Source organism: Esox lucius, chromosome 10, assembly GCF_011004845.1.
Source record: "Esox lucius isolate fEsoLuc1 chromosome 10, fEsoLuc1.pri, whole genome shotgun sequence".
Classification (NCBI taxonomy): Eukaryota; Metazoa; Chordata; class Actinopteri; order Esociformes; family Esocidae; genus Esox; species Esox lucius.
The window spans coordinates 19,243,849-19,271,198 of NC_047578.1; the positions used below are offsets into that span (position 1 = coordinate 19,243,849).

The 27,350-nt window shown below is 42.0% G+C and overlaps 1 protein-coding gene across 6 annotated transcripts in view; it reads left to right on the plus strand.

Annotated features, from left to right (window-relative positions):
• Positions 1–27,350, plus strand: part of LOC105028044 (collagen alpha-1(XIV) chain) — an 84,793-nt gene that overhangs the window by 51,585 nt on the left and 5,858 nt on the right. For all 6 annotated transcript variants that reach the window (XM_010900485.4, XM_010900488.4, XM_029122821.2 and 3 more), the window contains 24 exons: positions 4,174–4,320; positions 5,413–5,487; positions 6,876–7,015; positions 7,389–7,512; positions 8,203–8,346; positions 8,530–8,694; positions 8,802–8,840; positions 9,324–9,462; positions 9,929–10,071; positions 10,523–10,632; positions 13,064–13,222; positions 14,092–14,169; positions 14,442–14,528; positions 14,725–14,778; positions 17,486–17,581; positions 19,015–19,068; positions 20,145–20,198; positions 20,309–20,362; positions 20,755–20,826; positions 23,688–23,723; positions 24,803–24,869; positions 25,085–25,273; positions 25,552–25,629; positions 26,477–26,632. In XM_010900485.4, the coding sequence (XP_010898787.2) occupies positions 4,174–4,320; positions 5,413–5,487; positions 6,876–7,015; positions 7,389–7,512; positions 8,203–8,346; positions 8,530–8,694; positions 8,802–8,840; positions 9,324–9,462; positions 9,929–10,071; positions 10,523–10,632; positions 13,064–13,222; positions 14,092–14,169; positions 14,442–14,528; positions 14,725–14,778; positions 17,486–17,581; positions 19,015–19,068; positions 20,145–20,198; positions 20,309–20,362; positions 20,755–20,826; positions 23,688–23,723; positions 24,803–24,869; positions 25,085–25,273; positions 25,552–25,629; positions 26,477–26,632 (2,460 nt within the window). The remainder of the gene's footprint in view (positions 1–4,173; positions 4,321–5,412; positions 5,488–6,875; positions 7,016–7,388; positions 7,513–8,202; positions 8,347–8,529; positions 8,695–8,801; positions 8,841–9,323; positions 9,463–9,928; positions 10,072–10,522; positions 10,633–13,063; positions 13,223–14,091; positions 14,170–14,441; positions 14,529–14,724; positions 14,779–17,485; positions 17,582–19,014; positions 19,069–20,144; positions 20,199–20,308; positions 20,363–20,754; positions 20,827–23,687; positions 23,724–24,802; positions 24,870–25,084; positions 25,274–25,551; positions 25,630–26,476; positions 26,633–27,350) is intronic.

The window sequence follows — 27,350 nt, forward strand, 5'->3', positions numbered from 1 at the left end:
GATAATTCTACACTACTTGGCCACTGGGAAAATGCAGCTATGCAGCGCAGACGAACTATGTATATATCAGTCATCTCTCAGTAGAATATTACATCAAACAATAAATGCCCTCTCCAGACCCCATATCGTCCGACAAATCATTTGGTTTCCTCATTCGCCAACTACAAAGAAACAAAGCTGACTTCATGGCCATAGCTCGACCACCCAGTGTAGTTGGTGCTATAGATGGGACACATAATTGCACTAATTATTGCACCATCAAAAGACGGGTTAACCCCGCCATTTCTCTTAGTTTAAGACTTCTCCCCGTTCCTTAGTAAAAGTTGGTCTGATAGCAGCTTTGTGAATAGGTTTTAAGAGGAAATTCTTAGCTAGGAACTTTTAGTGCTGTTGAGGAGTCCTCCTAGTGGTGAGATAAAATGTTTTGTGAAGACGGACCCATATATTTTGGACCAATCTGTGATGAATAGACTGAAAAGTACGGGACTCAATATAAACCTTAATTAATTGAACAAACATGTATACACAGTTCCCTCCAGAATTATAATCCCCAATGTCATCATAGTTTATCAGCTTAATCTAACACTTAAATACCATATCAATCTAACGTTTAATTGAATAAAAAATTTTCAAAGGAAAATAAATTGCCATCAAGAAATAATTATTTTCTTCTAATACATGCGTGCCAGAATTATTGACACCTCTGCATTTAGTAATTTGTGCACACTCCCTTTGCCAAGATAACAGCTCTGAGTCATCTCAAATAATGTTTGATAAGGTGGGAGAACACATTGGAAGGGATTTGAGACCATTCCTCCATACAGAAACTCTCCAGATCCTTCCGAGACCTTGGTTCTCACTTGTGGACTCCTCGTCATCTCATCCCACAGGTTTTCAACGGGATATAGGTCAGTGGACTGTGATGGCTATTGCAATGCTTGATGATCAGTGAACCATTGGAGAAATGCTTAGATCTTTGTCCTGCTGGAAGACCCAACAACGAACCATTTTAAGCTCTCTGACAGAGCCATGTTACCATGTATCCTAACAAGTTTCATAGGGCCCATATAAGTACAACAGCCCACAACATCACAATCCATCTCTGAGTATTGGGTTATTTTCTACATAACAATGTCTCTTTTTATGCCAAATATGTTTGTTGCCAAAAGTCTACATTTGTATTTCATCAGACCATAGAACCTGGTTTTAAAGGGATAATTCATCCCAAATTCATATTTGGATAAAAGTCAACTTACCTTGAGTTGTTCCTGAAGGCACATTGAGTATTTTTTTTAAATAATCCATTATTCAGCTCTGTCCCAGTCTGTAATTAGCATCGTCCAAATTCATGAATGGAAACTGCACTTTACAAAAGATGCATCGTAATCTGTCCAGCTAGCAATTTGTTTTTAAACAGTATACTGACGAAAGAGCCAGCAGAACTGGCACTAGCGACCTATAGCCACCACACAGGATGTGAATCTCAAATTGCATACTACGTACTACAAGTACATACTGTTTAGTATATAGTAAGCTAGTATGTCCGCATTGGGACCGATTGGGACATACTACATCGTCATAAAATTGTGTCTCAACATTAGCTTTTGTCACGCATTAATATCTTGCCAAGTTTGAAAATGTAGCTAGTCACCATTAAGCATTGTGTTAAACAGACTAACATTTCTTATGAACTAGGCTACGGCTTTTGACACTGGGCGTTTTAAAAGCTTATAAGCTAGTAATACTTTAATATCTTTACTTGGAATAGTCATAAGAATTGATCAATTTCTAGGGAGACCGCGACAAACTTTACACTACCAAATCAATTTTATTTCACACCACAACAGTCCTTTTTCTTTCATACGTGAATTACATTGATGCAATAACTATCAATATAAGTGACAATAACTGACTTTTGTTAGAAAAAAACCGACTTATTCGTCAAGTGAAAACAGGAAAGAATCTTGGAAACCCCTCCTATTGCGCAAGGGTTTGTGTTCTATATTACCCTAAAAAGCATGCACGGATGCTTTTTTTTTTATCCACCAGAGATATAGACCATCCGGGAACTTTTGGCATACTGTTTTCAGCGTACTATGGTTTGAGGCATACCCATCTTCTCGCATACTAATATGGCAAACTGTATAGCATATGCAAGTATGTGATTTGAGATTTAGACACAGTTTCTGTTCTTTGGCAATAATGTCATCAAGGTGGGCGTGAACGTTAACCTCAACAAGCTACGTGAACAGTGTTGCCAACTTAGCGACTTCGTCGCTAGATTTAGCAACTTTTCAGAACCTCTAGCGACAAATCTAGCGACTTTTTGTGGTGTTATTGGAGACTTGTTCTTACTCTTCTCAATGAGCAGCGGGTGCCGCCGTGGGCCCTTCCCCCATCTGAAAGCACTCACAGGCGGCCCAGTCCTCGCACAGCAGTTCCTCCGAGCTGCAGTCAGAGCAGGAGATGCTAACTCCTCCGCGTCCAGACTGAAAATGAATCGCGCATAGCACCCCCTTATTTTTTTTGCTCAGCTGATTATTTCTTGTACCTGGACAACATTTGTGAATACGCATGTATATTATTTTCCCCAACGAGAGTTTTGTATGTTAAAAAAAATAAATATCCATTCATGATGCTAATGGTAAATTATGCAGATTAGGCGATTACGTCATTTAGCGACTTCTAGCGACTTTTAGGACAGCCAATAGCGACTTTCCTTACTGAGGAGTTGGCAACACTGTATGTGGAGATTGGTAGTTTTGCTAGCTGGCCCATTTTCGTCGGTGGACGGCATTGTATTTACCATTGAGGAAAATGCCGCGGTCATGTTTTGTGTGCAAAGGTACAAGTGACATGGGAGAAATTTGAGGTTTCACTCGTTTTCATATCGTAATCAGATAAATGCCTGCCTGACTGGCTATGTCCAGCAAAATAGCAATCGAGCTTGCTGCTTGAATCAAAGATAGCGCGTTTGACTAAACAGATTGTCTCATCACAAGACATTGGTTATGAACTTGACAATATAAAAACCTACAGCCGACATGAAACATTCTAAAACATCCTCTCATTAAATACATTTGAACTGGGTTAGCTAACAACTTCGCATTTGACTTGCTACTGGGACATTTTATGTTAAATTTAGTTTTTGGGTATGCTGATTCTTTTTAGGCCTGATAAAAGAAAAGCGCCATAAACTACTTTGAATTGCCCCATATATGAAATGTGCTATACAAATAATCTTCCCTTAAACACTTGTTTGCAAATGTTAGGTAGCTATACTTTACTCTTTTGAGAACTGGCCATTGGGTCCCTCGGGCTTAAATTTTTTCAAAATGTTTTACCCAATTCAAGATCAGCTTCATATGATTTGTTGAGTGTAAGACCAAGCTGGTAAAAAATATTCTGACCTTTTTTGTTCATATTTACTTAAGCTGCCAATAATTCTGGAGTGCAATGTATCTAGATGCAGGGAGTTGAGCTGAGTTTTGAGTTCAGTATAGCACAGCTATTTTAGATAGTTAGTTGAGTCTGGAGGTGTCTTGATGTGGTGAGCATAGTTGTATTTGTCTCTATGGGACAGATGGCCTGTTGCTATGGGCCACAGCACATGGAAAGAAACTGTTCAGGTGGTGTGATTTTTGTACTGCCCTCCAGGACGAGGGACTATTTCTGGAAAAGCGGGTGACCTGGGTGGGAGGGATCAGTGATGGTCTTGCCCTGCAGTCATGTAGAGCAGGTGGCGGCAGATTGACTTTTCTGAGGACTATACAATGCATTGCAGTTTACCTCTGGAGCAGACAGACAGAGACCTAAACGAGTCTGTATGAAACAGGTGAGGACAGGGTCCACAGTTGAGTCACGAAGCTGAATAAGGCTGGACTGAAGAGTTTTCTTTTTATAAACTGGTAGCACTTTTTGGGGGCGTTCGTGTTGATCCGCTGTGATGTTGTCCTCCCACCTGAGGTTGGGGGAGATGATGGTTCTTAGGAATGGGAATATTTCAGCCGAACCAACAGCTGAGCCCTCAGTCTCAGGGGGGAAGTGAAAGGTTTCCTGAAGTCAACCATGGCATCCACAGTTGCATCCGTGTTAAGTACTGGGTTATTTTTGGACTGTGTTATTAATCTGAGGTAAACTAAAAATGTGATGGAGATTCCGCCTTCATTTCAGATGGACAGAAGCAGGAGGCAAGGCTGGGAGGTGGAGCCATGCGCCATTGCTTCAGTGACCTGACGGCTAATACGCAGTACAAGATCAGTGTGTACGCCCAGCTCCAGGACACCGAAGGACCTGCAGTCACCACCATAGAGAAGACCTGTTCGTGTCCCCCTTATAACAGCTGCACAGGACACAACAGTTCAACAACCAAATTGCCACTATTTTCAGACAACATTCTTTCAACGTTGTGACAATGTTGTAATCACATTAGTTCCAACATCACCATTCAGAAGACCTGTAGTTGTTCGCCTGCCCTCAAAAAATCATGCTCCTTCACAATGCATTCGGCATGCTGTTTTGCTACAATGGACTTGCCAAGTGCAACGCACTCAGCATTGCTACAACATTGTCATAATGTTGTGACAACATTAGTTCTAACATCAGGGAGCCGATAAGACGCCTAAGAGCAATTTACTCATGTATCAACATTGACAAAACACTGAGAACAGGCAGCAGTGCTACACCATTATTTACACTAGAATCTACCAACATTGTTAGGAGATTATCAAAACCAAGCATACAGCAACACGACATGGCTACATTATTTCCACAATATCTTTACAACATTATTTGCCTCCTGGGAGGCACAAGGCATGATTTGGCCAAGCATTTGTTTGCATTGAGTTAGTGTATGTTGAGTTCAGACACTGATTTATAGCTTTGTTTTGACGCAGATTAGAACTAAAGGGCTTTCTAAATTGCCATGCATTTCCCCAGACGGCCCAGGAGGCTGCCATCAAAAGTAATTCCCAGTTTCAGGTAGATGATTTACTATGGCAGTAACGTCTGTGTGGTTTTCAGCATTCCAGAGTTAGGAAAAAAAAGCGGCACGATTCATTTCAATTTGACCGCCGCTGTGGTAGTGATCAAGTGCGAAAATTATATGGGTGACTTAATCATAAACCCGGCACGCTGCTGAGCATAAGCTACCATCATGGATCGACTTTCCGAATTCTTCCTGATATCTTCCTGATTAAACTTATGTTGGATGGTGTTATCAATTTCAGCCTGAGCGGAAAACCCTCATACAGGCTTTCTCAATTCTGTGCGTGGCAACAAGTGTATTTATGATTTTATTTTTCCGGCTGAATGAAAGCCTTGCCGGCCCTGTTTGTCGGGTGAGGTGACAGAGCAGTAAGGATGTTCTAACGATATGTGCGTGTCTTACTGTATGTCCTTGTTTTCACGCAGACCCTGTTCCCACTGCGGCACCCACTAGACCTCCCACCACCACCCCTCTCCCCACCATCCCCTCAGCCAAGGAAGGTATGGATGGAGGCTGTGCATCCCTGCTGTGCAGATATCCAGCGCTGTAGATTACGTTGGTGTTCAAACTCCCTTTGAACGGCATGATACTTTAGCATAAATTAGTTTGGTGTTTGAGGAGATTTGAAGGGCTGTTGCTGTCATTCATCCATGCCCCCAATGGAGTATCTAGTCAATACTACAGATATTAAAGGGAGTCCCTAGAACAGCCAGTTACCATGGAAATCTCTCTGTCAACTTGGCGGGACAATTTTCAACTGGTCCCCTACTGACATTCAAATCTCAAATGAGTACTGGCATCAACGTGTGAATGTACATTATTCAGTGTCTACTGCAGCCATGACTACAGACACTGTGCTTGGATTGTAAGTGCCTAGAGGAACGTTGCCATTTCCGAAATGCTACTGAAGCTGTTTATTTATAATTACAAATCTTTTCAGATTTTCGAAAGTGGTCCCATATGAGCTGTCTGAGATAATACCGTAGGCCGGAACTTCTCTTGCATCTTGAATTCTGAGTCAGAATGTTTCCAAGTTATCAATCCTCCAAGGAAAACATGAAGGCAACATAATATCTGCAGATATGAAGTATAGAAATGTATTTGCTGTTTTTGTATAATTTTAGCAGTTTTCTTTCTTTCTACACTGCAGAGTCTTGTGAAGGTTATTGAACCCAGACCAAGTCCACATCAGACCTTGATTGTACCATAAACTTTGTATTGTATTGTATTATTCTTAGTGATTGCCCACAACTTTAAGTTTACTTTGCCTCCCACATACTAGCAACTTGTTTATTATTGTATTTGTATATTTGGTTCCTTTGAAAATGGGTCAGAGTAGCAAAGAACAGGAAGAGAAAACAACAGGAAATGAGGTGTTCTACTGGTCAATCTGTTGTTCCTGGCTGGGCCCGATATGAGAAAGGGAAGTTGTTCAGATAATTGCCAATCATCCCAGCTCCTTTCTGGTAACCTGTGGAGAATGAGAAATCTCTCTTCATTCTCCATTGTGACTCTTTTCCCACTGCCTGCTGAGGCGTGCGTGCGTGTGCGTGCGTGCGTGTGCGTGCGTGCGTGTGCGTGCGTGCGTGTGTGTGTTGTCTACCTCCCCCTCCCTTTTCGTGTCTGTTTGTATTACCTGTATGCTGTATCAGAGCTGCTGTTAAATGCACCGAATTTTAATAGCTTTTGATAAGAGTGTGTTTTAATTGGCTTATAAATGTAATTGTCCTTTTCTGTCTCCCTCTCTCTTTTTGACACTCCTCTTTTTTTACTCTCTCCTCTTTCCTTTCTTTATCTCACTCTTTACCCCTCTCTCCTCTGTCCCCATCTCCCTCTTCTTTGCTTTATCTCCATGTCTCCGTGCCTCTCTGTCCCTCTCTCTTGCTAGTTTGCAAGGCTGCTAAAGCGGATCTGGTGTTTCTAGTGGATGGCTCTTGGAGCATTGGGGATGAAAGCTTCCTGAAAATCATCCGCTTCCTGTACAGCACTACAGGAGCCCTTGACAGTATTGGACCAGATGGCACTCAGGTAAAGATTGACAACTAGACCAACATATGGAATGGGTCCTTTGGTCAGATAGTACCTTCAGCACTAGACTACATCTTGGTAGTGAAACACAAATTGGCAAGAATGGCCTTGAAGTGTACTAGGCTACAACGGTACTTTCTGGAGTTCTACAATGTCTTCCGGATTATGATATAAATATATGAGGTTTGGACCACTGGTTTCCTTTAAAGACCATCTGCACGATCAAAATGATTTTCCCTCCATGGCTCAAGATATGTTTTTGATTGGGCACTTGTGCCATCTTTTGTTAATTCACTACTTAACAATCCCCTGAAACGAAAAGGCAAACGCCTCTGAAATACTACAATTTCCTTCATACTCTTTGTCCTATCAGGTTGCCATTGTCCAGTTTAGTGACGATCCCAGGACCGAGTTCAAACTCAACTCGTATAATGACAAGGAGAGGCTGCTGGAGGCCATAAACCGCATCTCCTACAAGGGAGGGAACACTAAGACAGGCAAGTATACCCCAGCCTTATTCCGAAATAAATAAAATGTGACCGCCAAGCCTTTGTCAGACCTTATTCACTATCTAGCACAATAGTGTTTTCATGCTATTACTCTGAGGAATACATTAAGCTCCTATTTTTATGCCTTAGAATTACCAAATGGACTCCCATAACAGTTAATTACTGGGATAACTGAAGCCCATTGAGACAGCTGGAGGCGCCAGATGAACAGGACTACCCCTTATTTACTTTCCTTTTGTAACCTGCTGAAAGAGAATCAGTCATTGTAATCAGGCAGGCCAGAGTAATCAAGCAGAGCTTTCCGGAAAACAGTGAGACTCTGTCATTAATCAGTGTTTCCAAGTACCAAACTCAGGATCCCCAAGGGGAGTGATAATGCATTCCCCGAGACTTCTAACATTCTTCTTTCTCCTTCAAACGGATGCAGTGAAGAGGTTCTCTTGTTAATCCTGGCTGTGACACCTTGTTATTCTGGGAGTGTGTGTGTGTGTGTGTACGTGTGTGTCATGAGTATCGTACTGTAGTTGCAGGTAGGGTGGGAATGATGATAAAACAAATGTCCCTGAATCATTCGATTGGGAAAGTTAAAACACAGCATTGCCAAGTAACGGGGCTATATCCACCTGTCAGTTCATCTTGGCCTCCTTCTGTCCCTCCCTCTGTTCATTTCCGCTCCAGGCTTAGCCATCCGGCATGTGAAAGACAGCATCTTCACGGTGGCAGGCGGAATCCGGAGGGGCATCCCCAAAGTGCTGGTGGTTTTGACCGACGGACGCTCTCAGGACGACGTCAACAAGGTCTCCAAGGAGATGCAGATGGAAGGTAAGGCACATGGGGCAACAGTTCAATCAAAAAGAACACGCTACGCCAGAGAACTGTGCCACAACAACAGAAAATGACCTAGGATCGACTGTGTCGTTAGGTTGCAATGCTAATCCAACAAAACGTTGTCTTTTGGCAACGCACATAACGGCCCTTTTTAATACACGCTTTCTTTCTTCACAGGGTACATTGTTTTTGCCATTGGTTTTGCGGATGCCGACTACGGTGAGCTGGTAAGCATAGCCAGCAAGCCCAGCGAGAGACACGTCTTCTTTGTGGACGATTTGGACGCCTTTAAGAAGATTGAGGAGAAGTTGGTCACCTTTGTTTGCGAGGCCGCCACCGCCAGTGAGTCCCACAGGAACACGTTGGAAAACCCCACACAATCGAAATGCATGTTACTGTTTGTATTCTGTTTTATTGTTTGTATTAATGTGACCTGTTTTGGCTTGCAGCTTGTCCTTCGGTGGGGATAAGTGGCAGCACCTTACCAGGTTAGATTCATTTCATATGGACTGATCCTCTTCCTTCCTGCTAGTACATACAGCATTGGGAAGACCTTTATGCTCTCTGACTTGTTGATTAGTTGTTTTAACCCAAGCGTAATTGGTGTATAGAAAATCCCTTTAAACTGGACAGTTACAGTACATTTAAATACTGCTAGGTACGCATCAAATATATGGAAATATAAGTGCTATCCCATTTTTCATTTTCATTTCCCACTTACTTTTACTGGTGTAGCACCATGCCTTAAACAAATGTTGATCCTCGTAACTCTGGAAAAAAAAAGAAGTGTTTTAATATGACCTTGGGTGTAAAGCTTACATAGTCTTTTGATTCTGGAGCACATTATGGATTAAAAGTTAAACGAGGTCTAACCCCAGTCACAATTCAAACATCTTGCATTTACTAATCTCTATGGGTATCTGTGTATGGGCAGATCTGCTCTTTAACCCACTAGCATGTTGTGGCTGCAGGTTTCCGGATGATGGAGATGTTTGGCCTAGTGGAGGGTCTGCATAGAGGTGTATCAGGAGTGTCCATGGAGCCCGGTACCTTCAACAGCTTCCCCTGCTTCCGCCTGCATGGCAACTCCCTCCTGGTCCAGCCCACCAAGTATGCAAACTAAAAGATATTATAGCACATTACCTTCCATCAGTCATGAAGGAGTGACGAGATGCCGTCTTCCAAAGCGACAAAACATCAGTTAGTACATTGGGCATGATAAAGTTTACTTAACCTAAGTATATGACACTGCATGACTCCATATTAAAGTATTGGCAACACTTAATGATAACATTACCAATGCCTTAGAACATTCAACTTACCCTACTTTACAGCAATGAGATGGTGATAATAACAGACGACAAGGCTCAGCTGGTTTATTTCCCCTTATTTATGTGTAACAATCACAAAGTATAGTAATTTTGTGTGTTGTTCTGAAATTATCAGCTTCCTGCTCTTAGCCTCTCTTTAGAATGGAAAGACACTATTTGGAGAATTATAGGCGAGTTGAAACCCCACTTCTGAAATGGTATTTTAATAACTATTGAACTCTTTGAATGTGAACTTTCTACCTCAGGTTTATCCACCCCGAGGGCTTGCCTTCTGATTACACCATCACTATGCTGTTCCGCCTGCTGCCTGAAACTCCCAAAGAGCCCTTTGCGTTGTGGGAGATCCTCAACAAGGACAATGAGCCCCTGGTGGGCGTCATCCTGGATAGTGAGTAGAATGTGTTTCAAGCTGCCACTGTTTGGATGCTGTAATAATGTAGACAGAGCAAGGGACATCCCCTAATGCAGGTGACTCCGCTGATTTAACACCAAGGCCTTTGAATGCATCTTTATTTTTTATATTGGTTATTGAACATAATCATCTGCCAATACAAAACAATAACTCTTATAATAAATGTTTTAAGAAGTAATACATTATGTACCAAATACATTTAAATACAAACCCTAAGAGAAACAATCATTCATGAACATAAATAAATAAAAATAGAACAATATGAGGTTTTATTTGGTGCTAAAATGTAATGTTATTTACCAGCTTACCTGTTCCCTTCTGCTGAATTTCTCACTATGTAGGGATTATATTCAGTTGTTTTAGTCCAAGACACAGATATGCTGATGAAACCGTTCTTGAATTATAAACATTCTGTTTCCAACTCTAGACCTCGGCCAAACCCTAACCTTCTTCAACAATGACTACAAAGGAGACTTCCAGACTGTGACCTTCGAGGGACCTGAGATTAAGAAGCTCTTCTATGGCAGCTTCCACAAGGTCAGAGTCCCAAAGCATTCATGGTTGTTTCACTTATCAGTGCAACGCCGCTTACACATCACCCAAACACATCAGGGAATGTTGGCTTCATGGCTACAAGCCAGCTTTTTGAGTGATGTTGAGTCACTGTTTAGTGGCTGTCAGTAGAGCTTAGAATACCTTGAGACATGGCTGTAGACTTCTGTGTTCTCAGAGCTAGTAATACCTTTTCCTGCATACTGCAGGTAAGTGAGTAACAGGTGCTATTTCTCTTCCTTGGCACAGTTACTCTGACTTTACAATTCCATGTAGAAGACTTTGGGATTCCATGTCAAAGCCTACATTTTAGGTTTATACGTGTTCTTCAGCCACTTTTTTCCAATGTTATCATCATCCTCGCCAGTCCCAGATGTCAACTGATCAATTGTTAATAATCTGTTGGTTGACAGATTTCTATAGTTGATCAGGCAATGTTATCGGTCTATTACATAGAAAACATTTCTATAGTTTTCAAATATTTATTTATGTCAGTGACAGCCTTAGTCATTAAATAACCTTCCTTATCCTGGCTGTCATTCTGAATGCAGGTTGCAAATGATAGCAATTCCACTAGCTGGATATCGTAATTCTCACTTAGCAAGCCAGCATAATGTGAATTGCAGGCCTGATGTAGCCAGCAAACCAGAAGGTTCCTAAGTCAGGGTGTAAATTGGCCCTCAAAGAACTTCTGATATGTAATTATAATAAATAAGTAATTTCAAAGGCTACTCAGGCTGGTGGAACATTCATACACAGTTCTTGGAAGAACGCTCCAATGATATAAAGGTTCTCCACAGAATAATTTACCTAGAATTGTATAATCTGCAAAGTGTTTTATCTTGCACCAAATAAAAACATATTGAAGAACCCTATGGTTCTACCCTGAACCCCCAAAAGAAATGTACCTATAGGTACAAACAAATAACCCTTTTGTAACCATTTTTATTATATTTAGGATTAGTATTAAAATGTTTCATCTGCTTTCTCCTGAAATGTTATGACCACATCCTAGTGTAATTTAGTGTTGTGTAAAAGTGAAGAACTAAAGAAACCTTATACAACATTTTTATTTTATTGAAACAAAATAAATATATCTTTGCAGATTTTAATGTGCACTCTAAATAGATATGTTTCCTGGCAGATCCTATAGGGTTTCTCAACTGTAGAATAGCCTCTATACGTAATTAACTCAAGGGTTCATTTAAAGGACTGATAGATGTTGAATGTTTCAATTTCTGTTTTTTTTAATGAACCCCTAAAGGGGAACTCCAGGAACCTTTTGCTTTTTACAGTGTGGCTGAAAGTGACAGTTGCCTATATTATCCACTGTTATCTTCAGGAAAAATCACCAGTACTTCAATTACCTCCCCTGCCATTCCATGAGCATTCCCAAGTGTCATCAGGATCTAGACATCAGATGGTTTCATGTGAGCCATGGTAGGAGTCAGGGAATATACATTTGGCAACATATTGTTGTACGACATGAGGGAACGTTGGCTCAGCATGTGGACAAATTAGTAACCTTTCATCACTCCACCAGTAATGGACAATTCCCTGCTCCATTCACCTGTGAGTGCTTGGCTAGGAGCCTTGGCCTAGTAGGACTACGATGTCTGCCTCATCTCGCATATAATGGATTTGGTTGCTTGGATCGAGGCAAAAAATATAACTAATAAATAAAAATATGTAGTCTTGATTTAAAAGTTTTTTCGATCTGCTACGAAATTGTTCTAAATCAAAAGCCCAACTCATCGGTTGCCAGAATGTGTTAGACCCCTGGAGAACTGTGGGTATCTGACCCAGTATAGGACTCATGGATACATGAAACGTTTCTTATGTCTCAAAATGTCTCTGCATGTGTCTTTACTATACATCCCATTTCCAAATAACATTTGAATCGTAGTATGGTATGTCAAACGTAGAAAAGGGCAAGTATTTTCTTTGCCACAAAAGGGCCTGAAATCCCCATGACACTCAAAGTCTAAACCGACTCACTCGTTTAAGGTAACTGGTGGAATGCTTGCTCAGAAATGTCGGAAATTATAGAGCAGTCCTTACTTTACAGCCCGTGTCTCTTTGAACCGCTGTCTGTGTTCTGCATCTTTGAAATGTTCTGCAATTCTGTCATGTTCCACAGTGATTTATTGAGACGTGCACACACAAGACACCGTTTCAGTCCCAGTGCGTCTGTCTTCTGAACAAACCTTCAAATATGTGTGAAGGTTCAAATGCTATTTGAATCATTTCATATAATTAAGATTTTTTCTTTTAGCACTGAGATTGCTTGGTGCTAGGGAACCACAAAAGTGTAAACACTGGCACTTATGACTGGCCTCAGTAAACACTAAAAACTTTTTGGGAAATATTTCAAATGGAATTTGAATCCAGGTGTGCTTGGTAATATTCCCCATAGCTCCACTTGGCTATTAGCAAGACCAATGCCAGGGCTGTCATCGACTGTAAGCTGGTGGGCGAAAAGGCCATCAATGCTGCGGGGAACATCACCACAGACGGGCTGGAGGTGCTGGGGCGCATGGTGCGTTCACGGGAGAAGAAAGACACTTCTGCACCTGTAAGTACTACAGTCAGACCTCTGGACCCACCTGTAAGCACTACATTCAGACCCTGTTACAGTTAAATCAGAGAGACCCCTCTGTACCTGTAAGTATTACATTCTGACACTGTTACAGTTAAATCAGAGAGACCCCTCTGTACCTGTAAGTACTACATTCAGACACTGTTACAGTTAAATCAGAGAGACCCCTCTGTACCTGTAAGTACTAAAGTCAGACACAGTTACAGTTTGATCAGAGCAGGATGCAAGGAGTTGCTTTGACATTTACTACAGTACTTACCCAGTTACTTTATTTGTTTTAAAGACATCCCTTTTCAGTATATGTCAATATTCAGTAATGCAATTTGTCTTAATTTATGTCTTTGATTCCCATTTTTTGGATCCTCAGCTGGTCAAACGATGTTTAGTGTTAATACAGTATTTAGTGCAGTGGTTGATCAGCTACCAATGGAAAGCCATAAGACCGGGTGGGAGTGAGGCATAATTACACTAGCATGTCAAGATCCATTTGTCACTGAATTTGTAGCTAGACCGTTTGAGTTCATTAGAGTCCACAGAAACAACCAATAATTTCATCAACCTACTTTTCATGTCCTTGTACTGGACTTGCAGTGAGATGCAGTTACTGATGGGGTTGATCATTGTCTTCCTTTAACAACATATTTTCTTACCATTCATTTTTCAAATCAACCCATTTCTGAAAAGATGTTGAGAGAAGCCATTATAGATGAATTCTTCCTCAATAAAAGCTGTGCAATGATTATGTTTTCTATGTCAGGAAATACATATGAAATCCAGTAGAATAACGGGACTGGTACTGGTTTGAGGACAACGGAATGAATAAAGTGTGTTCTTTTTGTCCTCAGTTTCAACTGCAGATGTTTGACATTGTGTGCAGCACGTCCTGGGCCAGCCGAGACAAGTGCTGTGAACTTCCTGGTCTGGTGAGTCCAGTCTTCACTACCATTTCACTGACCGACACAGAGAGGACCCCAGCCTTGGTTGTAAGGTCTTGGCTAGTCACATGTCATAGACGCCGATGTGTTGTCGCGTGGCCATTATCCCCATTATCATAGTCCTTTTAGCATTATCATAACCCCCTCTGGTGTCATGTGTGTGCGCGGCACACGATATGTACGGTATATCAATAGCCCGGTGGTGTTGTCATATGGTCATCGTGTCCTCTCGTTGTGGCGGTGCCGGTCTCATCCTGCAGAGGAAGGAGGAGGACTGTCCAGCCATGCCGCGGGCCTGCACCTGCACCCAGGACAGCAAAGGCCCCCCTGGCCCCACTGGACCCCCCGTGAGAACCCCCCCTCCTCTCATTCATCCGCATCACGTCTCACAGCTAGCAGTGTTAGAGCTAGGAACTAATTTATTCCGTTGTGGCGTTTCGCTAAAGAGGGTCATGTGCAACATCTGCTATTGTTTTGAGCTGATGGTGTGTGTGGTTTGATTGAATATGTGCGTGTGCTGGTGTGTTTGATTGTCATCATTAGGGTGGTCCCGGGATCCGAGGAGCGAGAGGAGATCGCGGAGAGCCAGGACCTGTGGTAAAGTACACTCACTCACTCACATGAGAACATGAAACAGTTAAGCTCGCCACTCAGCTTGAAATGTCTCCAACGGAGCATTCTAATTGGTACCTTTTCGTGTAGCCCAAGCGGTCGGTGCGTTGTCAAGAAACGGGTGGTCACATTTGTTTACGATCAGAAGATCACACACTGGTTCAAAGCCCAGTGTGAGCCAGTCAGACCGCGGGGGACTCTAGCTGTTCACATCGGTTTCTCACATACACACACACACATACAAACACAGTCATGTATATATTGAAAACAGTAAATGCAGCTGGTAAAACTATGGTAGACTTTTTCAGGCAGTGAGTGGGTGGACAGACAAAGCCACAATGACGGGTAAAACTCTTCCATAAAAGATCCCTTGTATCCTATTTAACTAGAAACTTACTCTGTGTGAAAATGCCCCTCGTAAAAGTGCTTATCTTTTATTCATTTTTCACTCAATCAAACTGCTAGCCGACTTGGGAATGCATGCGTCTTGGAAGTCCCAGAAAATGGTGCTGCTGGTGGAATGGCGTATTATTGTAGCATGTAAATGTCCTTGTAATGAAGTCGTCGGCGCAGTTCACCCATGCCGTCTTTCTACCCTCATGAATTTCATATTCATTGGAGAAGCCGCGTGCCCCTATGAAAGTCAATGACCTGAGACTTTCTGTCTCGCAACATACCAGGCAGAGAGTGGCCTCACTGGTCTCTGATTTGCAGTGGAATCACAGCTAGCCCAAAGCCCCTTCTCTTCAGCCCTAGATCTACCAAGAGCTTACTCTACCAATATATAAAAGATGAAGTATGGAATAAAAGATATACAGTAGGAGAATATAGCTCACCCTCTTTGAAACCTTGCACAGCAAAATATTTATATTTATATCAATGTTAGATTATAGTTCCCATGGTGTATGCATATGTAATTCAAAAAGGGTTTACAGTTCTATAGAGATTCTAATCCTCAAGCCGATAAGGTGTAAACTCAGTGGTTCTGTCCCTCAGGCCGATAAGGTGTAAACTCAGTGGTTCTGTCCCTCAGGCCGATAAGGTGTAAACTCAGTGGTTCTGTCCCTCAGGCCGATAAGGTGTAAACTCAGTGGTTCTGTCCCTCAGGCCGATAAGGTGTAAACTCAGTGGTTCTGTCCCTCAGGCCGATAAGGTGTAAATTCAGTGGTTCTGTCCCTCAGGCCGATAAGGTGTAAATTCAGTGGTTCTGTCCCTCAGGCCGATAAGGTGTAAACTCAGTGGTTCTGTCCCTCAGGCCGATAAGGTGTAAACTCAGTGGTTCTGTCCCTCAGGCCGATAAGGTGTAAACTCAGTGGTTCTGTCCCTCAGGCCGATAAGGTGTAAACTCAGTGGTTCTGTCCCTCAGGCCGATAAGGTGTAAATTCAGTGGTTCTGTCCCTCAGGCCGATAAGGTGTAAATTCAGTGGTTCTGTCCCTCAGGCCGATAAGGTGTAAACTCAGTGGTTCTGTCCCTCAAGCCGATAAGGTGTAAATTCAGTGGTTCTGTCCCTCAGGCCGATAAGGTGTAAACTCAGTGGTTCTGTCCCTCAGGCCGATAAGGTGTAAACTCAGTGGTTCTGTCCCTCAGGCCGATAAGGTGTAAATTCAGTGGTTCTGTCCCTCAGGCCGATAAGGTGTAAACTCAGTGGTTCTGTCCCTCAGGCCGATAAGGTGTAAACTCAGTGGTTCTGTCCCTCAGGCCGATAAGGTGTAAATTCAGTGGTTCTGTCCCTCAGGCCGATAAGGTGTAAACTCAGTGGTTCTGTCCCTCAGGCCGATAAGGTGTAAACTCAGTGGTTCTGTCCCTCAGGCCGATAAGGTGTAAATTCAGTGGTTCTGTCCCTCAGGCCGATAAGGTGTAAACTCAGTGGTTCTGTCCCTCAGGCCGATAAGGTGTAAACTCAGTGGTTCTGTCCCTCAGGCCGATAAGGTGTAAACTCAGTGGTTCTGTCCCTCAGGCCGATAAGGTGTAAATTCAGTGGTTCTGTCCCTCAGGCCGATAAGGTGTAAACTCAGTGGTTCTGTCCCTCAGGCCGATAAGGTGTAAACTCAGTGGTTCTGTCCCTCAGGCCGATAAGGTGTAAACTCAGTGGTTCTGTCCCTCAGGCCGATAAGGTGTAAACTCAGTGGTTCTGTCCCTCAGGCCGATAAGGTGTAAATTCAGTGGTTCTGTCCCTCAGGCCGATAAGGTGTAAACTCAGTGGTTCTGTCCCTCAGGCCGATAAGGTGTAAACTCAGTGGTTCTGTCCCTCAGGCCGATAAGGTGTAAACTCAGTGGTTCTGTCCCTCAGGCCGATAAGGTGTAAATTCAGTGGTTCTGTCCCTCAGGCCGATAAGGTGTAAACTCAGTGGTTCTGTCCCTCAGGCCGATAAGGTGTAAACTCAGTGGTTCTGTCCCTGAGCAAGCCAGTTAAACCTAATTGCTCCCAGCTCATTGCTCTAAATAGTAATCTGTTCTTTCCATATGTACTCAGTAAAATAACAGGGAAAAAAATGAAAATCCCCAGTTGATATGTTGTTGTTTCATATTTACCTTTGTGTTAAATATGTATTTGTTCCAGTGATACTACATAGTCGTAAAAGTGGGGGAAGGGGGGATTGACTAGAACTGCAGTGAAATGACTCTCTGTATCTCTTTGTCAACTAAATTCAAATGTACTTGGATCAATGTGGTCTTCTATCTCTTTGACAGGGGCCCATTGGTCCAGTAGGAGACGCTGGAACTCCTGGGCAGCAGGGGCCTCCTGGACCCCAGGGCCCCAGTGGACGCACTATCATGGGCCCCCCGGTAAGAATCACTTCCCCAACACACACATTTACTCTCTCTTTCTCACAAACATACAGAAAGCATCTAATACTGCCCAAATAGGAGCCTAGTTCCCAACATGCATAGCTGCTACAGGACAAAGATAGCTATCTAAGTACTAACATCTGATGACCATCTAAAATGACCATATTTCTCTCCCTATCTGCTGTTGTTAAAGATTAACCGTAAATGGGCAGGGGTATTGTAACCTAACAGCATGCAAGCAAGTTTATTTATATAGCACATTTCATACAGTAGAAGCAATTCAATGTGCTTTACAAAGACAAAGAAAAAATCTAAAAATACAATAGCATAAAAACAAATACTCAAATGAAAACATCAAAACAACATCATAATAATAAAACATAGAATAAGAAATTAGAAACAGAATAAAAACAGGATAAAACACAGGAAGCTATAAAAGCTGTAAGGCTAAACAGTGTGGTTAAGTTTAAGTGCTCAGTCACAGGCGCGTGAAAAGAGAAGTGTTTTTATCCTGGATTTAAAAATTGATACGTTTGGGGCACGTCTAAGATCTTCTGGTAGTTTATTCCAGTTGTGTGCAGCATAACTGCTAAATGCAGCTTGACCATGTTTAGTTTGGACTCTGGGCTCTACTAGCTGACCTGTGTTCATGGATCTAAGCGCCCTGCTCGGTTTATATTCTTCAAACATATCAGAAATGTATTCGGGGCCTAAACAATTCAATAAACAATTTATAAACTAAAAGCATATAGACTAGACTATGTGGATTAATAGACTGTGAACAGTGACTATGAAGGTATCTAGGATTGTGTATGTTATACCATTGGACAACTCCTCCATAGGTTTGCTTCAACAATGGATGCTGAGTGACTTGGCTGGAGAAATGTAACCTCTCAAATGTATAGACTGTAGCTATAGATTATAGGACTGATTATAGGACTGTTTTGAGGTTATTCCGTTTTTTTACATTAACATTGTTTACAAAACACACTTATTTTGGGGGTTATAGTGGAGTATTATAGTTTTTAATATATTAAGCTCAAGAGACATTTCTAAGTTATGTTCTTCAAGAACCAGAAACCTAAGCTTGTTTTTTACGCTAATGTTTGTAAAACATGTCACTGTAAATCAGTAGTCACAAAACATAACACCAGAATTTTGGTATCGTGGTCAGTTTTTGCATACATAGCTTTGTCTGTGAATTTGAGTGATTCACAGACAAAGTGAATCACTCAAACTAAAACAGGGAGGGTGGCTCATTTCTTTTGTTGTTGTCTCTTTAAGATACAAGTACTGCAAGAGTTTCTGAAAAGACATTAGTGAGAACGTAGATTCATACCAGATAGTGATGTTCACAATTTAGTGGCAACAAAGTAGCTTCCAAATGAGCTTGACATTTGCAGTTCATATTCCTTGTTGTTTTTTTTCAGGGTGGTCCCGGAGAGAAAGGTGAAAAGGGTGCAGCTGGCCCTCCAGGAATACAGGTAAAGACCACTATTCACCTTAAATAGCTTTCAAGCACACTTTACCTCAAGTATAAAATGGCATTACATTTTATTTACATGAAAATTACACCACTGGACAAAGTTGAAAACTTTGAATGTCACACTGAACTTCAGTCTCTATGGTAACTGTCAATGGCAGGTCATTCTGGTCATTTTGTGTTCTGGTGAGGTAGCGGCCACATTATTTTAGTGAAGGTGCTTGGTTGATGTCTTGATGTCAGATATTTCAGTGCAGAAAAGGTAGAGGTTGGTTTGAACCGTTGATCATCCCTGTAATGGTAAGTGTAACACTGATCCTGAATCCTTAGTTATCAGTGGCGCTTGCATTGAATGCAACACGAAACCTCAGCAGTGTTTCCACAAGAAACCAACAAGAGTTATTTACCCTCCGTTGTCTGACTAATGATTCTAAGATGCAAATCACTTTAAAGACATCAAACATGGTTAAGGCTGGTTCTCTCAGTAAGAGCAGAAGTTGGGAAATGTGTATTTTTGTTTGTTATTTGTTATAGGCTTTGAGGCACGCCATTGGCTGCTGTGAAGGTCGTATAAAAGACTGCGTATTACAAACATGTCTGGCCATGGAGCATTGATTATCTGTAATGAGTTAGGTTGATGGTCAAACTGAACCTGTCCATACCAATGTATTACTGCCTATAGCCTTAAATGGGCAATCTAATGTTGCTACATAGATTTTTGGACCAATAAATTAAATATATTTGTCTATTCACTCTTTAACAGTTGTATCCAATCAGGACCCCATCATCATGTATATAATCTAAATAAATGTAAACAAACCCCCTCAAACAGGGTTTAAACAAAAATGTTGACATCATAGGTGGTCAGCCCTTACATCAGTAGTTCTGTCTAAGAAATACAAGCCCAATTACTTTTCTCCAGCCTCATCCCTCAGCTTGTTTAAACAGTGGCGTGGAGAACACTTTGTAATTGTTTCAACTTCTGATTCCTGCTTTAACTGGCCTACTGTTTTTGTGCTCCCTGTCTTTCTCCCTGTCTTTCTTCCTGTCTTGCCATCTTTCTCTCTCTGTTTGCAGGGCATCCCAGGATCTCCTGGGTCAGTAGGTCGAGAGGGACAAACTGGGCCACGGGTGAGATCATGTCAAGGATTTGTGTGAATATAAACGTGGTATACTGTATGAGCTGCCATTACAGCACAGACTTTAATGCCTGAATCTTTACATGTAACTTCTTTCTACAGGGACTGCCCGGTAAAGATGGACCCCAGGGCCGAACAGGACCTCAAGGGACTATTGTAAGTGTCCATTGGAATATATGTTTTTTATATAATTTGATGTACGGAATAGGTAAATACTTTCCATTTATAACTTTGAACTGTGGAAATGCAATGCTCTATGTCGCTTTACATGGTAAAAAGTCCTTTCAACGCAATTGTTTTAAACTAAAATTGGGCCTTGGTGGTTGGGAAAGTGGTTGTCTTTTTTTTTTGTGATTCTTGCCAAATATTTTGTAGTGCACTGAGTTACCACTTTGACAAGGAAAGTTACAAATTGAATAGTCTCGCTTGCCAGAAACTCTGGCCTTCAATTTGAGGCTTAAATTGTACCTTTGTGTGACTGGAAAGGTCAGTGGGCTGGGTGTTTCTTATAGTGTTTTTATTTGTTTGTTTGTCTTCTTCAACCACAGGGCAGTCCCGGAGCCCCAGGCTCACCAGGGTCAAGTGGACCTCCAGGGTCACTTGGAGAACAAGGACCACCTGTGAGTCATCTGACCTCTTTATGCTCATGCATGTTACTACCAGAGGGAACTCTGTCTTTGTTTTAGGGTTGAAAGTTGGAATTGTAGAATAACAAGTGGTAGGCCGGAGTATTTTCCTTCCAGGATGTAAGGATTCTGGTATTGACCTCTTAGTTAAGTGACCAGAATGGTAAGGTCCAGAACAGCACTGGATGTGCTTCAGGAGACGTATGACTAAACATTGAGTGTCTCAAGTCCACTGTGAGTTGCTGCTATGATCGCAAATTAGACACAGAGGAATTGAGGGGAAAACATCTATTAAAGAAAAAAGAAAAAAAACTGAAACCTGCTTCAGAAATGCAACATTTTCTTTTCAAAATGTGTCAAATGTCAGTAAATTTGAAACAAAACAAAATAAAAAAATCTCTAAATTATTTTATGGTGAAAATGGTGTTGGAATTTAGACATGAAAGAGACACTGCAGCACCCTCGTTATGAGGTAAGATTGTTTGTGGGTCTGAATACCCCCATCAAAAAGCACATGCCTGCTGTTAGCTGAGAAAATGCCCAGCTAAAGGAACTGACTGAAAATATGTCATAAAAACTAGAACATCTGCTAGATGTCATTTCAATTAATTAGACCAGATGGATCTATGATTTGGAGAAAGCCATAGATATAAAGTGTTTTCCTTGCCAGAACAAATGTGCAGTTAGGACACATGACACAACCAACAAAAGTTAAACTATAAATTGAGTGGCAGGCATTTGTCCGTGGCAGGACACATGGCCAGGAATTTTGGGATCTGGGAGAGAAGGTAACCGCCTCTATCAGAACTAAATCCTTGTAATTGTACATCTCGAAAATATAGCATTGTAAAGAAAAAAGGTAAAAAGCCTTGAAAAATTACTTCATTAAACCAATAGAAGCTTAACCAACTTAATTTTAATGCTGTCTTTCTTTTATGCTGAACAGAGAATGGTCTGCAAATTGTTCTGGGTCTTGTCATCTGTGGGGTCTGGTTTAGGAAGGCAAAACCACTTCAGACTTCAGGATTTTGTTTCAGATATAGATCAAAATGTTTTGAACTCTCTGGGCAGAACATGATCAGTGTCCCTGAAAGTCTTTAAGAAAGTTAGAAGGTAGTTTGATTTTAGGTAGGATTTTTTCTGTGTTATTTTAACATTGATTTGATTGAAATGTAACATGTCTTGTTGGACTGTAATCCAATATTGTAAACCAGAAAAAAAGGATGATTAACATTCTGTAATCAGTGTGTGTTGTATTGAATGCCCTGTCTTTTCAGACGAAATTTGCCCTAACAAAATTACTAGTACCCCCCACTCCCCTGGCTGTTACCGTCTTGAATGAAAATTGATTCAGTTGGGAGATTTGCACTTTCACTAGACCATTCTAGGACACTCCATTTCATGTTTTTTTGAGCACTGCTGTGTAGTCGTGACTGTTTTTAGAATTAATGTCTTGCTGAAATGTGTACCTCTGGCTCTGTACAAGGTCTTTTGCTAACAAATGCAGATTTTCCTCTGGGGTTTTGTTTCGCTCCATTAATCTGCCCTCGATCCAAAATTTTCCCTCCAGATTAGAAGCATCCCCATAACATGATGCTTCCATCAGTATGCTTAACCACTATGGGAATGGTGTTCTCAGGCAGATGAATGGTGTTCTCAGGCAGATGAATGGTGTTGACTGTGCCACATATAGTGTTTTGTAATTACACCCCAAAAAAATATTTTAGACCAAAGAACCAAATCTTTGCTGTCTTCCAAAAGCAAAGGCATTTTCTGTTCCACTCTTATATGGCAATTTTCTGTTCCATTCCATAAAGCCCAACTTTGTTGTCGGACGTCTCTCACGTTACAAAATCAAATGGAAATCCAAAACAATGACCAACCAGTACATGACAGTACCCCCTCCCCCAGGCTCCAGCCACGAAAACGGATGGGAAGGGCGGGTGGGCTGGGCCAGAGGTGGCAGCCACAGAGCCCTGGAAGGTTTATCTAGTTCTTCATAATCAAACAGGAACAAACAGGAAGGGCCTGCTCAGACGTGGCTCTGGAACCGACGACCGGACGGTGGGGCAGAACCAGGACCTGCTGGGACCAATGGTCTTCTTCATACTCCCAGATCCACCCCACCGGTGGCTGGGTCTGTCGTATGGGGGGGGCCCCGCTGATTTCAGACCCAACGGATTTCTGGCCTCGACATCAGTGGGGCCCCCCCGTACGACAGACCCAGCCACCGGTGTCCTCCTACAGGAGATCCTGGGACAGAGAACCCCTTCTCCGTACTCCCTTATTTGCCTCCGGCATGCCATGTAGTTGTGGACAGTGTTATTATAGCGCTAAAGTCCTTGGGGGTAGATTCTTATGCAATGCACTGTTTATTTTGTGCCGGTTCATGTGATAAGTTTCCTTTCAATGTCATGATAAATGTTGCTGAATGCTAATAAGTCTACATTAGAGGCTTGCAAGGAATCCATCTCTTGCCTACTGTGTAATTAGCTACTACCTGCTGGCATTGCATATTTATTTCCTGACATGATATAACCTTTGCAGATACATTTTTATGACAGGGTTCCAATAATTACCTTGGCTAATTGAAAGTAAATTCTCGCAAATTCATTTTACCTCTCTGGGGGAAAGGTTTAAATTCCAGCAACAACAGAAATGAACATAAAAATGTGGTCAAACCTTTCTCTGTCATGTAGCCCTGACTTTGCTGATAGTAACTTTATTGAGGAAAATGTGCTTATTATTATTGGGTTGTGTGGTTGTCCCATCTAGCTAACTTAAGAGTAATTCATTAAATTCACTCACTCTTGATTAAAGTGTCTGAAATGTGAATCTACCTCTTTTTCTGTTAGGGTCCTGTCGGAAGCAAAGGAGAAAAGGGTGAAAGAGTAAGTCATGCAGATATATGATTGTTATGTAGTTCTACATCATTTTGTGGATTAAGTGCTTTATGCCCCCCTGAGTTCCAATGTTCAGAATGGCAGTTTAGTAATACCCTCCTTTCAAGTAATTGCTTCTCAGCTTGAGGGTCTAGATTTTCTCCGATCCGCCAGCATGCAGAACATTCACAAAAAAAGGTTTTAGAGAAAAATCACAAGGTGTACTGCACTACTAATACATACTTTATACTTTAGAACATGAAGTGTTAAAGCTGCGATAGATTCAAAAAGAGGAAATTGAGTCAGAGTCTCTTTACAATTCCTCTGAAAACCAGAACTTCTGAAAAGACGGTGTGTGGAAGGTGAGATTTGGTGGTTCATCATAAACGTTGATACGTTACTCCGCCTCACCAGAAGAAATGAATGGCCTTCAATCCATTATATAATTCCTGTAGTCCTCTCACTTCACCTGTCGACTCTCACCCTCTCCAATGGGTTTACAGAAGGGGAGGCGAGTGGAGAAAAGCAGTATAAGGCTATTAATGTTTTCCATCGTAGCTAGTTTGTTAGTTAAGCTAGTTGCTATAACTAGCCAGTTGTAGCAAACATCCTCACATTAGCGGCTCTAGAAAGATGAACTTCCCATAGCTGATTGCACTGCAAGTGTCCGGCCGGAAAGGGAGTGAAAAGTCAGATTTACGTCTCCCCTTTTTTGGAGTCTGCTGCTCTTTCAGGTTTTTTGAATATAATTTCACAAGATGAACTTTTGAGTGTTGCAGAGATTGGTAAGCAACGACACTGCATTAAATGATGCGGTGTGACGGTGCATTGATCAGCTTTTATTTTGCTCAAAGTCAGCCTTTAAAGTGCTATCATTATGAAGTAGCCCATAACAAATAATGTTGAATGGTACATTTGTTTTTCAGACCAAGCTCGAACACATTTAGGCTTGGCAACAACGGCTCTGTTTTCCAATTGAAAGTTTATGCCAAATTCATGTCTGGCATGCTTTGTATCCAAGTAATGTTGGAGAAAATGTTACCTGTGGGAGATATAACACCATTTATTTATATTTTCTGTTTTGCCAGGGTGACCTACAATCCCAGGCATCGGTCCAAGCTATTGCTCGGCAGGTCTGTGAGCAGCTTATACAGAGTGAGTCTTTTTTAATCCTCCATCTGGTCTTCGTCCTATGTGTATAGTATGTGTGTGTTTATGATCGTGGGATTTCGCAGGTGTTGTGTCTTGTGTAGGTGTGTTCTGCTGAAGGTGGGAGGAAGGTACTGTAGGAAAATGTGACTATTGTCTGTGTGGGAATGTATTCCCGACATGAGCATCCAGGTGATCTCGGTCGGATGTCTCTCACACAGGTCACATGGCTCGGTACAGCTCTGTCCTCAACCACATCCCCAGCGCGCCCGTCTCCGTCCGCACTGTTCCCGGACCCCCAGGGGAGCCCGGGCGTCAAGGCAGCCCAGGGCCGCAGGGAGAGCAGGGGCCCCCAGGCAGACCAGGCTTCCCCGGATCCAATGGAGAGAACGGACAGCCAGGGTCCAGAGGTACACTATGGAGGAGACTCACATTTAACCTGAGCTTTCATGTAAAGACATGGTCATTTTACCATCATTTAGTCAGAGTAGATTGCCATCATGTTTCTGCCAGGTAGTGTAGTGAAACATCTCTTGTAATTAGAAATGGCATTACACAAGATAATATTGATCATGGCTTGGTGGTGCTGAAGAGTTTATAATATGGAAAGGAATAATTAAGGAAATGAAGTGTCATGCACATTTCCCTGCATTTTGTCAAAGTATGTCTTCTGTTTTTGTCTGTTCAGGTTTGCCTGGAGAGAAGGGCGAAAAGGGAAGCCCAGGATTAGGAGTCCAGGGTCCCAGAGGCCCCGTAGGACCCCCAGGTAACCAAAACAATGCCTGAGAAATGAAAACAAATTGCACAGTTACAACTTCAACTTTCTCCCAGGCTGTTCCTGTGCCACTGAGCCTCTGCAGAGGAAATCTGTCAAATGAAGTCCTCTGATCTGTTTTTGATTTAGCACCTCAGTCTTTAGTTGAGAGTGGAATATGAAACAGAGAGCATACCTCAAGTTTTATTTGACTTTTGTTCGTTGTTGTTTTTCATTAAGCCACCCCAACAGTACTTATTTAATGAAACATTATTAAGGGGCAAAGCTATTGACACTGGTCTAGCTGACACAATGTATTATAGAAATCCTAAAGCAGTTGGCAGGTTGGGCCACAGGAGACGACTTGGAGCACTAATGAGAGAACACTTCTGAATCAGGCATGCTGGTCATGAATGCCTTCACGGATATTTGAAAAAGGATATTCATAGCGACTGCATTTCCAGATGGAGACAGCTCAATCATGGCATTTTGAGTCTGATGAAAAGGCACACGTGCTAATGCTTTTTAGTACTGACTGCTGGGAAATGTTAAATGTGCAGATTAACTTCCTTTAATGGAAAGATGTAAAGAACTCTGTGGCCTAATCATGCACCCTGCCTGTTTAATATTTTAAAGCTTGCTAGTTTTACCATGGTCATCTACCCCAGTATGCAGTGTTTTCACACAGTGAAGACCGTAACAATGGCATCACGTTTTCAAGTTTAACCGGATGATTAGCTGAAAGTTCCAATCTTCACTGTTGATTCGCATTGTGTTTGTTGTATCCAAAAGACACTCCACACTTTCATCCCTTCTTCGCCCTTTCACCCTCTCCTCACCCTCGTTCTCGCCCCACCAGGACCACCAGGTCAGGGTCGGACAGGCAGTCAGGGTCCATCGGGTCGCCCGGGCAACCCTGGATCCCCGGGGCGTCCGGGTATCCCTGGACCAGTGGGGTCGGCGGGCCCGCCTGGATACTGTGATCAAAACTCCTGCGTGGGCTTCAACGTAGGAGGTAATGTTGACCCTCATCCTCCCCTGTCACTATAACACAGCAAACACCACAAAGCAGCACACAGTTTGTATAATATCAAATACTGCGTCCTTTATATCAGGTTGTTGTTTAGAAACCCGTTGCCTTGAATTCAAACTTAACCGTTACCTGAGAATGCACTCTTTGAAAATGTTTATAAACCATGAAGTGTTAGACACGCTGAAGGTTTGTATTCAATGAACGGGTCAAAAGGGTTACAATTGAACCAGGCTTTTTTTTCCTTTTCTGTACATACTGCATCATACCTCGTCAAATGACCATCAACTCATTTAATCCAATAGAAGCTGTTTGACAGAGGGACCTGAGCAAAGAGCTCTTATTGGGTCAAATCAGCCAGGGTGTCGACCAACCTTATCCACACTCACTGTATTTCAAGGTGAAACTACGACAACATGATTTCTGTTGTTAGGTAACTTATCGGCATAGTATATAAACTATTTAAATTGGCATTTGTTTTCCGATGACCTTTATACTTCATAGACTTCCAATTCTAATGTATTGAGGCCCACTGTATTAACCTCAGCACTGAACCTTATTAAAATCAATGAGTGGGAGCTTTTTATTCTTTGTATTCGACCGCTGAGGAAAATAACGAGCCCATTCTATTATCTGATGGTTTTACTGTCAGTGGGCTGTGAGCATATGGTTTATTTATGAATCCATTAGTTCCCTGTTCTCA